General features: G+C 53.8%; 4 protein-coding genes across 4 annotated transcripts; 2 read left to right on the top strand and 2 right to left on the bottom strand.

Annotated features, from left to right (window-relative positions):
• Positions 1–1148: 1148 nt before the first annotated feature.
• BJ171DRAFT_434441 (glycoside hydrolase) lies at positions 1149–2219 on the top strand (the record flags this gene model as incomplete). The annotated part of the gene is made up of 1 exon (XM_053107943.1): positions 1149–2219. One exon carries the CDS (start codon positions 1149–1151, stop codon positions 2217–2219), a length of 1071 nt encoding a protein of 356 aa, XP_052961574.1.
• Positions 2220–2408: 189 nt separating this feature from the next.
• On the top strand, positions 2409–7289 carry BJ171DRAFT_574875 (uncharacterized protein; the record flags this gene model as incomplete). The annotated part of the gene is made up of 17 exons (XM_053113728.1): positions 2409–2748; positions 3023–3080; positions 3199–3233; positions 3515–3568; positions 3943–4014; positions 4081–4150; positions 4481–4565; positions 4640–4765; positions 5058–5128; positions 5309–5498; positions 5607–5623; positions 5806–5894; positions 6141–6373; positions 6444–6532; positions 6767–6926; positions 6993–7141; positions 7183–7289. The coding sequence occupies exons 1-17, from the start codon at positions 2437–2439 to the stop codon at positions 7287–7289; spliced, it is 1917 nt and encodes a 638-aa protein (XP_052961573.1). The 5' UTR covers positions 2409–2436.
• Positions 7290–8260: 971 nt separating this feature from the next.
• Positions 8261–9932, bottom strand: BJ171DRAFT_560513 (uncharacterized protein; the record flags this gene model as incomplete). Its single annotated transcript, XM_053113215.1, has 6 exons — positions 8261–8331; positions 8528–8671; positions 8824–9017; positions 9180–9280; positions 9477–9628; positions 9890–9932. The coding sequence occupies 6 exons, from the start codon at positions 9930–9932 to the stop codon at positions 8261–8263; spliced, it is 705 nt and encodes a 234-aa protein (XP_052961572.1).
• Positions 9933–10303: 371 nt separating this feature from the next.
• Positions 10304–14690, bottom strand: BJ171DRAFT_543631 (uncharacterized protein). Its single transcript, XM_053112992.1, has 16 exons — positions 14580–14690; positions 14416–14462; positions 14232–14346; positions 13974–14104; positions 13726–13815; positions 13571–13641; positions 13361–13390; positions 13212–13241; positions 13048–13119; positions 12091–12648; positions 11878–11946; positions 11643–11831; positions 11349–11557; positions 11108–11229; positions 10802–10986; positions 10304–10524 (listed from the first exon to the last, which is right to left on the bottom strand). Exons 1-16 carry the CDS (start codon positions 14606–14608, stop codon positions 10420–10422), a joined length of 2052 nt encoding a protein of 683 aa, XP_052961571.1. The 5' UTR covers positions 14609–14690; the 3' UTR covers positions 10304–10419.
• Between the last annotated feature and the right edge of the window lie 589 nt (positions 14691–15279).

Here is a 15279-nt window from a genome sequence, read left to right as displayed (position 1 = left end):
TTCGTCACCTCTTTGGACAGGGAGTGGCGACCCGTGGCTCCCTCAAGAGCAGCCTCGGTGACACAGAAGAGGCAAGGACCCTGCTCAGCAAGTCCATGTACAGCAGGTTCACGGCGGTGCACCCAGCCCCCTTGCTCGGCAGTGGCCGCCTGTGCGACTGCAAGAGGAAAGGCGATGGCTCGGAAAGAAAAAAATGGAGTACAAGGATGTACTTGAGCCACCGCGCATCGGCTGGTGTCCTTGCTCGGCGCTCTCGTGAGGCGCGGCTCGTGCCCTCGTGCACACTCGCGTGTACATCGGTGGGATGGTCGGGCTTTGTCTGGCCCTTGTCGTTCATCCATGGCCGCCTCGCTGGCCCGGCAGCACCTCGAGCCCGTCGCTGTCCTATAAATCCGCCTGCTGCTGGCCCCGTCCTCACCATTCCCCACCACCAGTCTCGCCCTCGATCCGATCAGATGCTCGTCAAGACGGCCGCCCTCACCCTCCTTTCCTTCGTGGCTGGCTCCGCGTTGGTTAGTGCCTCCGCCCAGACTCCGCTGACCTGTGAAAGCAATGGTGTCTCCTTCTCGTTCCTGAATGGCGAAACCAAGGTCGTCGTCCCCTGCCAGGAGGGCTTCGTCTGCCGCCAAACAACCGAGGACGACATTGACTGCGTGCCCTCCACCGACGCCGTCGAGAACCTGCCCGCCGAAGACTTTGCTCTCCAGGCCAAGTCGACCAAGTCCAAGAAGGCCAAGTCGGCCAAGACAAAGAAGATCAAGTCCACCAAGACCAAGTCCACCAAGACCAAGTCGACCAAGACCACCTCCGCTGTGAGCACCAAGACCACCCCTAGCTCTTCCGCCACCACGACCACCGCCAAGTCGACCAAGACCACCACTACCACTGTCACCACGACAACCGCCACCACAACGGCTGGTCCCGCTCCCTCGGGCACCCCTTCCTTTGTCCCCCGCAATGCCCCCAAGCCTGTGGGTGTCGTTGGCTACTGGCCCAACTGGGCCATGTACAGCCGCCCCCAGAACGGTCCCACCGTCGTGGACCTGACAGGTGTCAACGTCATCAACTACGCCTTCTTCAACGTCCTGGACAATGGCGACATTGCCAGCTTCGATGCTTGGGCTGACTTTGGCACCGGTGGCCAGCAGATGGACATTGACCCCTACACCGGCAAGAACAAGGGCATCTACAACCTCAACTTCATTGCCCGCGAGAAGAACCCCAACCTCCGCACGGTCGTCTCGTTCGGTGGCTGGTCTGGCTCGGTCCACTTCTCCAACGTCGCCAAGAGCTCTTCCGCCCGTGCCAACTTTGTCTCCAAGGCCATCGCCTTTGTCAACAAGTTCCATTTCGATGGCATTGATATTGACTGGGAGTACCCCGGAGGCGGTGGCCTTCCTTGCAACACTGTCGACCCCAACGATGCCATCAACTTCGAAACCCTCCTTGGCGATCTCCGCAGCGCCTTGGGTCCTAACCGCATCCTTTCGATCGCCTCTGCCGGTGCCTCCTTCCGTTACAATGTCGGCAGCAAAAACTATGTTTCCAGCTACATGAAGCATCTCTCGTACCTCCAAATCATGAGCTACGACTTTTATGGCTCCTGGGTCCCATACACCGACTTCAACGCTCCTCTCAACGAAGACCCCAGCCAGCCCAAGGCAAACCTCCAGAACAACCAGGTCTTCAGCATTGCCAACGCCTTCAAGGATTTTGTCGGCCAAGGTGTCTCTCCGAGCCAGCTGGTCGTCGGCCTTGCTTTCTACGGCCGCTCCTGGATCGCTTCCGCCAAGGGCAGCAACAACGGTCTGTACCAACTGTGTGGCAACCTTGCCAACGGCCAGAAGCAGGACCCCAGCAAGCCCAAGGCCTGCCCTGCGCCTCCTGGTGACCAGCTCGATGCGGACTGGACTGATCCCTGCGGTGCCACATACAAATCTGGAGTCTGGATGTACCTCAACCTGCGCAAGCAGGGTGTTCTCTCTGGACCCACCACCGCTGGCTCCGGCTACACTCGCCAGTACCACGACTTTGCCCAGTCCCCCAGCTTGTACGAGACTAGCACCGGCCGATTCATTTCCTATGACGATCCCCAGTCGCTGCAAGCCAAGGCTGCCTGGGCCAAGGCTCAAGGTGCTGGCGGTGTCATGTTCTGGGAACTTTCCGAAGACTACCAGCGCGAGCTTTTGAACGCCGTCCAGGCTGGTTGGGGCCACTAATCGCAATCGGGACATCCGTGTTTTTGACGATTGATCAAATATTTTGTTACCCAATATAATCGCGCACTGGCCATGACCATTCTGTGATTTGAATCAAGGACGCCATTGTGGGAATCGCTTCCAGCTCGAGATGCGCTGGATGAGTGCCACACCAAGTCCCAAGATCCCTGGGTTGGCTTCCTTCCTGCGATAAATTTGCCATGTGTTCGATGGAGACATGCTGGACAAACAGCTGTACTTCAGCCTGACCCGGCGACGGCGATTCAAGCGACTCGATCTCCACAGCAAGCGACAGCGCACTGTCCACGAGATGTGCAAGCAAGTCATCGACCAGGCACCAAAGGAGACCGAATTGGTGATTGCCTTTGGGAATGCCTCCTGGAAGCAAGGGAAGGGATATGCCTCCAGTCCCAGAAGACTCAGGTTTGCCAAGTACTTTGAGCAATTCCACCACCACCAGAGACGACCACCAGATCGATCCGTCTCCAAGATCCATGTGTGCTCGGTGAACGAGTTCAACACATCCCAGGTGTGCTCACACTGCCGGGATGCCAAGCGACTTGAGTCACCCGAGCATCTTGATATCGAGAAACCATGAAGCTGTGCAGAGGGTCGAATGCATCCACCACACTCACACATCGAGACATCAATGCCTCAAGGAACATGATCTCGGTATGCCAGTCGATCATCACCACAGGAGATCGGCCGGGTGTATTCAAGACCATGCTCCCGAAACCAACGAAATCAAAGAGATTGCCAAACAGGACGGGAAAAAACTCACGGCCTGCCCGCTGGGTCTACAGTCAGTCAGCGGGCTTCTGAAGCCAGAAAGTGACTGTCCCGTTTATTTCTGGATAGACTGTAAGCGCAATCCCTCATCACCCAAACCCATTGCAGTATGTAACCCTCTCTCCCTGAGAAACTCTCTCCCCTCCCCCTTTCCATAATCACCGGGCTTGATCCCTTTAATATACGACAGATTCCGTGCTTCTCCTCGAGTGGAGATCGAGATTTGTATGTCCTCAACAGCCCATGGCGGGAGAGGCGTCCTGCAGTCGGTGGAGCGGCGCTCTGTCGAAGACACTGCAAATCGGCTGTGGAATCTGACCCACCGCCTCTCCATGCTTTCAACGAACATTCAGCTCCAGTTCATAAGATGTGGATGGAGCATGGCAGCTCACTTTGGCTCGACTGGCAATGACCTGGCGGTGACCTGGAGATGACCTGGAGATGACCTGGAGATGATCTGGCAGTGATCTAGACTCTAGATGAAGCTATATTAGAACCATGTTCAGCTTCCAAGTCATGACATCGTCAAATTGGTCGACCTTACCTCGGTGTATCATGCGGTTCGTCATCACTGGTGCTTTCATTGATTTCCGAGCTGTTGGCTGAGCAGAAAGGGTCGTCGCCTCTTCGTAGACACTCCATCAGTCCTGCTATTGTCTCTCCGGAAACCACAACTCAAGCACCGCCGACCCCTGTTTCGATTCGCGCGGCCGAATACAGCTTCGATGCCTTCGATCATGGAGGTCAGACGTCCTTCTCGCACACTTACTGTGAACTGTCACATCTAACTACCGTCATGGTTATCTCGGGCCTCCTTAGTTCCTCCTCGATCCACCCCACGAAACACTCTTCAAGCACTCGTGCAATGTAGGATAGCTATCACTATATTATCCGTGAGATTCCTTGATGAAGGCTAACGCTGATGCTGAAGCAGTTTTCAGAGAGTACCACCTTGATGATCACACTCGGGCGCTTCTTCGATCCGAGAGGAGAAAATCGGAGGTCGGTACGCGCCAATGGAGGGTGAAAGCATCTATGGTTGGCGACGCTGACGCTGCCGTCACTGCCAAAGACTCAATCCAAGCGGCGCTATGTCCAAGTCGCTCTTCGGATGAGCCTGTCCGATGTGATCAGTTTTGATGGTTTGTGGTCTCCTGAGTCTCAAAATGCCCATCAAACGATGTCGAGATTGCTTATGTGGCCCGACAGCTCCCCTCGCCACGGAAATAGTTTCATGGCATCCAGATGAGCTGGATCAAATCGCCTCTGCGGGTAATCCACACATATCTCGTCTTAGTCCTGTTGTGGCATCGGCTGTGGGCGATTGGTGTTCTCAAAGTCGCTCGCGGTATCAATGACCCCCTCCTTTTGATCAACCTTTAGAAATACTTACTTTGAATCATTCTCTTTGCATTCTTGGCATTGGGTCCTCACCGCTCTCTCGAATGCTCCTGAGCAATCAGCAAGCGCAGTAATTCTGATAGTTGACAACGATGACCTCTTTCCGGAACAAATTCACACCACTGTCTCGATTGAAGCACTTCCGGTTTGCAACGAGTACGCTGTTGGTTGTATTCACAATATGGCAGTGTATCTGGCTTCTTAGTCACAAGCTGATGGCTTCCATGCAGGTTCTACCCCACCAACATTGCATCGGAGCTGAGATCGAGCCTCAGGCTCCACAGGGCTCGCGGTCACTCGCAACGCTTCTGCTTCACAGCAGTACTGTCGTGCCTTGGTGTTGAGTCCATCAGAATGTATGTCAAGAGCACTCCGAAGCACCGTTGGACACGAATTTGTGCGATGCAGACACATAACCTGAATATGACAGCAGAATCAGCCAAACGTACGAATGCCAGAACCCCAAGTGCCGCTGTCCGGATCATTTGCAAGTATATTTGGGTCGCCAACGATCGTGTCTGGGTCACGCACCTTGCATCTTGCACCCATTGACTTTGCGCTACCATAAAGGATATATCTGCCTCGGGCGTCAGGCAAACGAGTATTCAAGAGATCGTGGTCGGGAGCACACTTGAAAACCTCAACAAGGTATCCGATCGCTATCGTGCTAACAGACAGCATGCTTCTGAGCGACGCCATGTGTATTCATCAATTGATATGTGAGATCAGCTTTGCCCTTCATGCTTTGGACTTGATTTGCTCACGTTGTGGAAGCAATCTCGATCAAATCCCTCTCGACCAAGTCGTCCTAGGTAGAAATCGTACCAACGTGCCTCTATGCCTCAAATTATATTATTTAGATCGTTTCCCATGCTCAACTGCTATGTTTGACGTTTTAGTACTTCGGCCAGGAGAAGCCACAGTGACCGAAGCCGACGGCAACGTCAGCGGTATGGCGTACCTTGCAGCATCCCCCAGCAAATGTCGTCTGCATCGACCCAGATCGTCGCCTCCCATCCGCCAGTCGGAATTGACACAAAAGTTTCCGCCTCTGACGGCACCTTCAAGCACTGACCGTCAGTATCAGAGGTGCGTTTCAGTGGTTGTGAGACGGAAGCGATTACAATGAACAGTAATCGAGCTTTGGCATCGATGTCTATTTTCGCATGTAACATTCCTTCTTTCAGATGACCATAGCGATTTTCTCGAAGTTGGTGAGGGGCTCTTTCCTGGCAGCGTTGTTTCCGACGCAAACGCTCACAAGAATATTGATGACGTCGGAGCGGCCAGGTGATCGCTGTGTGTTCACGGCAACTGCCTACCGGGGTTGGCTCGACCCACTTCCCCTCAAGGATGCACAGCATGCCCACGGCTGCTGTATTTTGGTACGATGCAGCAAATCCCATGAAATGCGTATCTCACGAGGTCCCGGTTCACCTGTCGGTTCCCACATTTCAGATTGAATCGGCTCGGTTGATATCATGGGTATGTGCACTTGCTACCCAGTTGAAACGCTGCAAACGCCCAAGCTTATCGCCACGATCTATGATAGCCACCTCGATCGATGCCAGCAGCCGTCAGCGGCCCTCATGGCCGAGATGATTCGCTCATTCGGGAAATGAGCTTGAGACTGGCTCCGCTTGCCTTTACTCAGTGGCTTGCCGACCGATTCTGTGCTACTATTGTTCCGCCGTCGCTATGGACAAGGTTGAAACTCACCCTGTTGCTCAGGTTCGCTGGTCGCAGCTGAATCGATCTGCAAACAATGTTGGCATTGCGACGCTGCCATCGACTGATCGCCAGCAGTGTGGCTTTCGGATCGCCAGCATTGTTTCTGTTGCAGATCCAAAATCCTCGATGCTCCAGGATTCTCCCCAGCGAGATAGAATCAATGTTCTTATTGTCTCCAGCTCCGAGGAGCCCCTGCTTTCAGATCTCCTCGGCGCTGCTGGCCGTGTTAAACGGTGTGTATATTCAGTCCCATTTGGCCGCTCCGCTGGGTCTTTCTGAGCCCGTTGCCTGTCGTTGCTACAGGTTTTCTACCTGGAAATGCGGGTATGATGGCAAGCGTGAGTCGTTGTGGAGTACCGAGCAGAAGCCTGATGGAACTTGCCATGTCCGAGGTAAGCGAGCTATACAACTGCACCACTCGCCTTCAAGGGCTTCTCGGGATTAGCGCTGAATCGTTATCGTATTGCCTCCAGCGGGCCCGCTGTGCTATGCCAGAGGCGGGATATTGCTAGTACCGCTCGCCGGCTTGAAGAGTCAGGAGCTTTCTCAGCTCTCAAATGGTACTTCGATCCCTTGTTGTTTCTGTTGCTCCAGCAGAATAGCGGTTGACTCTATGGCTTGCGCAGTGATGAACAACGCTGTCACACGGCCCTTTCCGACCCGCTCAACCGAGCTGAAAGTGACGGCCGACTGTGCCGTGTGGGGGACATATACTCTGCAGGAACGCGACCCACCCCAGTGCTCGTCTTCACTCTCTATCCCCCGGCCAATACAGTCTATTGCCGGGTGAGCGATGTGCAGATGAATGCAGCAGACTCTGTGGGACAGCTGATGCTCATGAATTTGTTTCAGCAAATTCGACGTTTCGATAGCACTTCAATTGGCCGCAAGCGACGCACGACACGACGCGGAGCTATCGGCCGCCACCCTTCGGCGCAGCATTCACACTCAAACGGCACAAGAACGAGCCTTTGGCGAGGAATTGGTGGAGGTAGTTTCTAGTGGGTTACACTCGCTATTAGTAGTCTGCGGAACTTGACAGATTTGGTCCCATCCTTCCAGTATTTGCACGCAGCGTCGAAGGTTCAAGTGAGGCACGTTGTTTCCACTTGCTCCGAGCCCCTTCTGGCATCCGCCCGACGCATCTGATTGCTGTTGTCACCCAGACTTTCAACCGAATGCCAAGGGCTCTTTCAGTCATACTTCTCGGCTCTGCGGAGATCGTTGGGCAGTGTCCATATTGGATACGAGCCAGCCTTCAACACCATCCAAGTTTGTAGCCATCGTTGCGTTGTTTGCATCGTCCGCGCCGATTGACTCGTTGCCAGTGGGGCAGCTGTCCACTCATCATACCCAACGGTACCGTGCTTCGACGCCATGTTAAATAGACGCTGGTGCGACTCGCAAAAGCCCATGCCCAGGTGCTGCTGCTTCTTGTGCTGCAGACAGCCAATGCCGTCAGGACTCATCCGCCGTTTTCCTTAGCTTTGTCAGCGAGGTTTTACCTTGCTTGATGATGCTTTGATCAGGTATGGTAGCTGTCACGGGCTCGTGCCTCCATAACAGTTAGCTCGACATGTGTCGGGAATGCAAGGCTCATTGTCCATGCTCCCCTCATTCTGCGATCTGGTTGCAATGCTTGGATCCACGCCTGGCGGATTCAGCATATGGATGGTCGAGGAATCGCTCGCCTTTGCGCTGGGTGATTCCTTGTTGGGCTTCAGGACACGGTCATTTGGTCGCGACAACCTTTCGGCACTATTTCAAAGTCCTGGGCCCGAAGCCCTGGCGCCTTCGGCTCTGGATCATAACGAAGTACTCTGGCGGCGGTATGTTAGCCGAAGACCGAGCGGAAGACCGAGCGGAAGACCGAGCGGAAGACCGAGCGGAAGACCGAGCGGAAGACCGAGCGGAAGACCGCATCGTGACTGGCTTCATTGTCGACTAATCTAATGACTGATTCGTGGCTGATGCAGCTTTCATGAGCATCTGCGATTGGTGCTGGATCGGTATGCAAGCCGTTGATCATACAAGTCTTATTTTCGATCGAGATGGGCCGTCCAAGTCACGCATGTCCATACACTGTATCGATAGCCTCGGCTCGCAGGGCGAAGCGATCGTCACTGGAGCAACGCCGCGCATGTGGCAGCTCCAAGCTGGCGCTTCATCTCTTGCTCGTCCAGGTCATGGCCTGGAGTACAATATCAATCGAGCGCATGTTATCCCATGAGATCGACCCGAGATAGTGACAGCAACAGAATCATACCGCGCTGGCACAGAGCCCTCGGTAGCTAGAGCCAACCCAAACTCGCTGAAGGCGCGTGGCTGCTCGTCCATCTCGCCTTGGGCCTCCAGATCTGCGATATCCAACGATCAAACCAACTTACTGTCTTCCACTTCACCCCAGAGTCGAATTTGCTCCCATACTTCCAGACGCGCGGCTCTAGCAGCAAAATCACAATCGATCTTGCGACTGAGCAGAGCAAGGGCCAAGAAAAACGATTTGGAATGCAAAACAGCCCGCTCGAACGCTTCAAATGAGACAACGCATTCGTGAGATTAGCCAAGGCGGTTTACCAATTGTATCGATTGATTATGATCGAGTCTGCCATATCGACCAGCAGCAGCAGCAGCATTCGGGACGAACATATATATATGCGACAGCAATGGCGGAGCAACATACCGGCCAACGACAGATTATCAAAGCCCTCGATAATCGACCTCAGCTGGGCAACCGTGTCGGGCGATTGGCGGGCACTCATAATACCATCGGTTGTGGTTACTTTGACATTGTACTCTGTCTCAACCCACTGGACAACGGTTCGCCAGTATTGGTTTTGAGCCTTTACAAACGAATCAGGATAGTCCTGGAAGTAGCTGGAGACGCCAAAAGTATCAGCTTAGGCACGAACTCTGTATCGAATTCCTCATTGGTATTCGCCAATATCCATGCGAACTACCACTCTCTATCCGCCAGTACTCACCTCCCCTCCCCCGCTATGGTTTGAACGAGAAGGAGAGAGAGAGCGCACAGCTCACCAGACAGAGTCGGTGTGGCAATATCGCAGAAGGTTATCGATGACACCCTGTCGAATGCTTGGATCGGAGAAAGAATCGATGGATCTCACCACAAGGGAGGTCTAGAGCGGGTGGGTAGAAGCGTCGGCAACAGTCAGTAGATGATTTCTTCTTCTGGGATGATTTGGGCTTTGATGGTGCTTTGGATCCAGGCTGGCGTTCGGCCTTGGCGGTGTGGGTCAGTATCTTGAATGGCATAATGGCCAAGAGCTAGCCAGTCAGCTTTCCAGGTGCAAGCAACCAGCTATCTGACTGTACCAATGGAAGGGAATAGCTCTTGAGGTTTTTTTCCTGACTTTCCCACTCGCCAGCAACGAGATAGGCCAAGAGATGCTTGTTTCTTGGGATCACGACAGGCTTGCCCTCGGGTGTCTTCAGCTTTCGTCCGTCGAGCAGTATGTAGTATCCCTCTGGGTCGCATGCAATCGATAGCGGATTAATCAAACGGATCAACAGTCGCTTGGTGATGACGAGGTTTGCGCCGCATCGCTGATGGGAGCTTCATCCACCACAACGAAACGCCAGTACAAAGTATCGAGTGCCCAACGGGGCTTCTCGTGGCATTGATCCCGATAAATCAACCAGTGGCAGATATGGAGTGGAGTGCATATCTCTCCTTCTCGTTCTCTGCCTTGGATGGCTGTATATTCCTTTCTGTAAATATATCCTACCAGGCTCGCCGCGGACATCGGCCTTTTTCCAAAACCGTTTCATGGCGGCCGAGCTCTGACTCGGCGTGTGGTTCCAGGCTCGTTGGCTTTGGCTCCACTGTGATCCGCAAGACTCTGGTCAGCACACCGACTCGTCTTTTGTTTGCATCAATACCGCTTATACCATGCTCGACCGTGCGCAAATCCGAGACCCCCGACCGAGCTCGTAAGGACAGCCGCATGGACGCCTACCACTGGGGCGGCCATCTTGGCTGGAGCGGGTCGCATGGCCAGTCGGCCGAGTGGCGTTGCGGTGAAAGAGCGCAAGAGCGACATGGTTGGAATGGCAGGGTGTATTTGCACAAGATGCGCTCTGCTTGGCGATGCGGGGCGATCGAGGCGACTTGCGGCGATCGAGATGGCGTGCGGCGATCGCACCCAGACCCAAGGACCGGCTCGTTTTTCTGCCACCGACGAGGTTCTGTGCCATGGCGGGGTTCTGTGGATCTGTCTGCGCATGCGCAGCGGCTGCAGTCCGGCCCGCCGTCCAATCAGCGGCGCAGGCGCAGAAAGAACGCGTTCTTGCATTCGCGCGAATCCGGCGGCAGGTATTGGTCGTAGAAGTTGACAATGAACTCCTCGGGCTTGAATCCGAACTTTGATACAGGAGCATCGCGGGATTGCCAGCGGACACATGAAGGGTGATGTCTCGCCCTCCGGCTGCCTACGAGAGCCACAGGCGTGAATGAGGCCAGGCGGTCGTGGTGGCCGGATAAAGGCAGGCACGGTGGCTCGCAGTGACCTGGAATCGGCGGCGGCCACCTCGATGCAATCAAACAGTGCAATCAAACAGTGCAATCAAACAGTGCAACAAACCTGAATTAGATGATAGAGCATAAATCTATCGTGGCATATTGGTTAGATCTGACCGACAGGCGCCCATCCTGATGTGCTGTATTTCGACCTGAGACCAACCTGCCAATTCCGGGCATGCTCCCAGCCAGGCCGGACAGCAATGTACGTCAAGTAAAACTCGGGAGTCATGAGCGCACAGCCAACGACGAGACGCTTGTAGAGGGCAACCACACCAAAGTCTGGCCAAGTTAGATTTTCCGAGACTGCGGAAAGAGTGAAATCGATCCATTGACGTAAGCCATCCACAATCACCCCTGTTCCCGTGAGATGGATCAAGGTTGTGAACTCAGTGGTCATCAGCTGCCGATTTGAGGCCAAACGTACCATCAATCCCAGGCCAGAATATTACCGATAAAATGCTGTTGACCTGCACCAGGTGCTCTCTGGAAAAGTACACATAGTCGATGCTGTCTTTCTCGACACATTTCCAAATTTCCCCCTGATAGCTGCAGGCAGGAGTTGGCATGTGTTATGAGGCGAGGAGATGCACATCAGCACGTCAGCACATCAGCACATCAGCACGTCAGTACATCAGTACAAAGCAAGTTTGTCTTGGCCACACTACCTGCTTCTCTTCGAAAGAATTTCGTGGAACAAAAGCATGGTTGCTGGCCGAGACGAAAAGTCTCTCCAGATAAAAGGCTTTAGCGCTTTGCCTGTATAGGAGCTCGTCCACGATTGTTGTGTCGACCAAGTGTCTCGGCCGCCAGCGCTGCCTAGCAGTCGTGACATGAACGATCGATGGTAGGGGGTATGGCTTTGGCCATAAATAGACTTCCGGCCCAAGATGACGAATGAGCATCCAACACGTAGTTGCGACTGATCAATGGTATGTTCGGGATTGAAGACGGTGTCTTACCTGGTGTCTGATTCGCGTTACAACTTTGTGAGGATCAATCGCCGGCGGGGGCACTATTTTCCCATCAACGGCGCTGAACGATTCGACCCACGGCATAGCCTGCAATTGGCTTTCCTCACGGACACTCTTCGATACGATAGCATCGATATTCAGCAGCGATAGCTTCTGGGCTCGCTTCAGGCGCCGAAGCTAGCTTTCTGTACAGTCGGCGCGAGGCCGTATCTGATTCCATAACGACCTCCAAACGATGGATGCTTTGAAACTCATCAATGAGACCCATGACGCGCAGTCGTCTCTCGCCCTGCTTGAAAAGCGTGGCAAGACGAGGCCCAGGTTAATATTCCCGATTTGTAGCCTGTCAGGCTTTGCGCCTCCAACATCGATCTTGAATTTGAAGTGCCATGGCTCATTCGATGCCATGGCCCATCGATATGCTCTAAACCACTACCTTTTTCCTTTTGCTAGACTTCTCAGCATCGTCACGTAACGGGTGCACACGCGGCCGACCGCGCTTTCTGGGTTGCATCGCTGTTCTTGACTCGACTGAAGAGGCCCCAAACGAGGACTTGGCGTCGGAGATCCGAGCAAAGTCGCGATGGTGCTCAAGTGTATCCGAAGAATCTTCGCTGTCGTTTGTAATATCCGAGAGAGAAGATCCCCCGCTGAATAAGACGGCTGATGGACTCGGTCGATGCTCCAGTGGTATAGCACCAGAACGCAAGGTATCCGCAGCATGAATAGATGGCGTTTGATTGTGTATCGAGCAGCCGGGTGCTTCGATCACTAGCGAGTCCCTCTCTATACATCCAAGTTTCCGCAGGGCCTCGGCTTGTACGTCTTCTGAACTTTGGAGAGGCGACCTGGAACTAATCTTAGCATCCACAATCCCATCGATTTTGGCTTCGAGTTTTGAGTTCTGGTTTGGATCAACGCCATCTTGCTTTGAAACTGGCACAGGTTCGTCATCCGAGGAGCTTGAAGAAGACGATACGGGGACAGGACGCTTCTTCGTTGACGTTCCAAGAGCGAATAAGAGAATCGCACGCGCGTATGTCATGTGCATAGTACAAACAGAGGGTTGTTGCAAGGGAAGGAAGAGGACGCATAAGAATAGGGGCTGTCCATGCAATGAAATGACACCAATTTTCCCGTAGATCATATCGCAGTGAGCTCGAGAGGCCTTATTTTAGTGGCCTAGCTTCCACGAGCGGAGGGTGGAGCGCACCTGCATGTCCGACAGGACTGGGGAGACAACACGCCCAGAAACCTTTGTCGGTCGAGAACCGGAGGCTGCGTTTTTCCGCTTAAAGAGAATCATAAGCGCAGTTGAGCATCAAGTTTATCTCGGCTGCTGCACTCGAGGTTATACTTCAACTGTGTCCATGGAATGCGAGTCTGGACCTACCTGACGAGGCCGCTTTGGTGAGGCTTCCCAGTCGTCATCCGAAGATTTGCTTGTCTCCTTGAGTTGATCCGCCTTGGATAAAGAGCAGAGTGAGGACAGGCAGATATCCAGATTACCCATACGTGAAGAATACTCGCACCGAGCTAACCCGCTAACCCGCTAACCTGCGTTCTTTGGGACCTTTTAGAAGTCGCCTATCGATGTACAGTGGATGGGATCAATTAGGACAACACATGCACCCTATGCAGTCATCGACCGATTAACCATACGCATTGACGCCGCCAACACCTGGGTACCAATATAGTCCATATACCTTTCCTCCGGATGAGCGGACCGGCGTGATCTTACGTGAAGTGGATGGGCGGGAACCTGTCAGATGCGTACTACTCCATTCCAATTCCCTGGAAAGCTAAAGCTGACTATTACCAAGCTCGACATGGACACACCCAAGCAAGCCCTCGATGGCTTTGGTACATTCTCCATGTGCCCATCCATCTTGTGCCCATCGACCGCGTGCCCTTACTCCTTTGGAGCGTTTGGGTGCTCTGTTTGTTCCGGGTTGCGGGGGCGTCATGTGTTGAAGTGTCCACCATCCTTGGAGCGAGGGAAATGTTATTTCGAGGCAACTCACCCGCTTCACCGCCCCCTACATTTTTTTCGGCTGGTAGTCGCCCATACCTGACTGTGCGTATTTATCAAAGCCGGAGAGGAAGTGTGTTGGATGGGTTGACAAAACGCTTGCAACTGTATTCTGCCAAGTTGGCGTTCCTGGGTCCAGATCAAGGGTAGCCGTCAGTGCACCGAGTTTCACATAAACCAGCAAACAGGCGAGCATAATGATGAGATCCGCGTGGAACGGAGACACCAATAGTCTCTTCGTCTGAGGCTGCGGCAATGCTGGGATGCCTTTGCCATCCATGACGTACTCGTTTTGCCTGACAGCATATAATCCCAGTTTCGGTCGATAAAGTCGCAAATATCCTCTTTCCAACGCACAAACTCTTTCCCGGGAGAGGACTGGACGATGTTGTATATACTGAGCCAGACGATCTGGACCCTGCATCCAGCACAATCGTCAGTCATGTTGTGGTCACCGATTCATTGGACTTGAATGATGTCATTGCAACGAGGCAGCCTCTGGCACTGAATAGGCGATCGCTCTTGCAGGTGGGCGATAACATTACCAGCTCATATTCAGTCGCTCATATTCTTCCAATCCGCCTGTACATGCGCGACACCTGAATTGGTAGAAGCAATCTCCGCGGAGTTGCTGACGACCAGGAAGACATTGCACGCAGTCTGATGGAGAAGGAGCGATCAGCCATGCCCGTTGCCTATTATCCAATTCCCACGCTTCGGCATACTCACGATTATGGAAGAGCTGGCCGCATGTGCCGCATTTGAGCTCGTCGTCCCTTCAGCGAGGCAAGCAAACGGCGGTAAATAAGGCGAGTGTCGCAGCGCACCCATTCATCGGGGGCAAGTCCTGGGATATACGTCGTCGATCACACGTTGCACCTGGGCTGGCCTACCTGAGCGACTCGCCGCCGCAGTAGCACATGGCTGGATGGCTGGAGATGGCTGGGGGAGGGCGGTCCAGCGGCCGGTCGATGCGAGATGCAGACGATGATCAGCGACAGGCTCGCAGAGAAACCTTGGAGCAGCTGTCACGTGCAGCAGTTGGCGGGAAATGCCGAGCCAGCGATCGGTCTGCCGGCGGGTGAAGTGATCTGCCGACGGGTGAAGTGATCTGCCGGCGAGCGAGGCCAAACCATCCTGGCTGCATTTCGACCTCGGACGCGACGCCTACCTGGAATCGGACGAGATGGTGCAGAGAAGTAAGCTGAGCTTGCTCGCTCGTCAATCCTGTCGCAGGGAAATTGGAAAACTGCCCATCCGGCAGCGAGGCAACCAGACTGACAGTCGTCCGTGGCTCGATATCATGACGCGATCACAATCGCGGCTGCATCCAACCAGTCGATCAAGAGCTCCTGCGAAAGCGAGCTGAGCACAATGATGGAGAGCTCTCGACTCTGAAGGAAGTTACGTTGCATCAGTACGATCTCGAGAAAATAGAGAACCTTGACGTCTACTGCCGTCATCTCGAACAGCTCTTTCTCCAAAACAACCAAATTATGAAAATTGGTAATCTCGCGTAGTAGTGGATATGCGCGCGTGCGCTTTCGCTCCATTGTCGAACTAGCCATGCAAAAGATTGCAATCGCATTTATG

The sequence above is a fragment of the Polychytrium aggregatum genome (genome assembly GCF_025602895.1).
Source record: "Polychytrium aggregatum strain JEL109 chromosome Unknown BJ171scaffold_157, whole genome shotgun sequence".
Taxonomy (NCBI): domain Eukaryota; kingdom Fungi; phylum Chytridiomycota; class Chytridiomycetes; order Polychytriales; genus Polychytrium; species Polychytrium aggregatum.
This window is presented reverse-complemented; position numbering and strand designations above follow the sequence as displayed.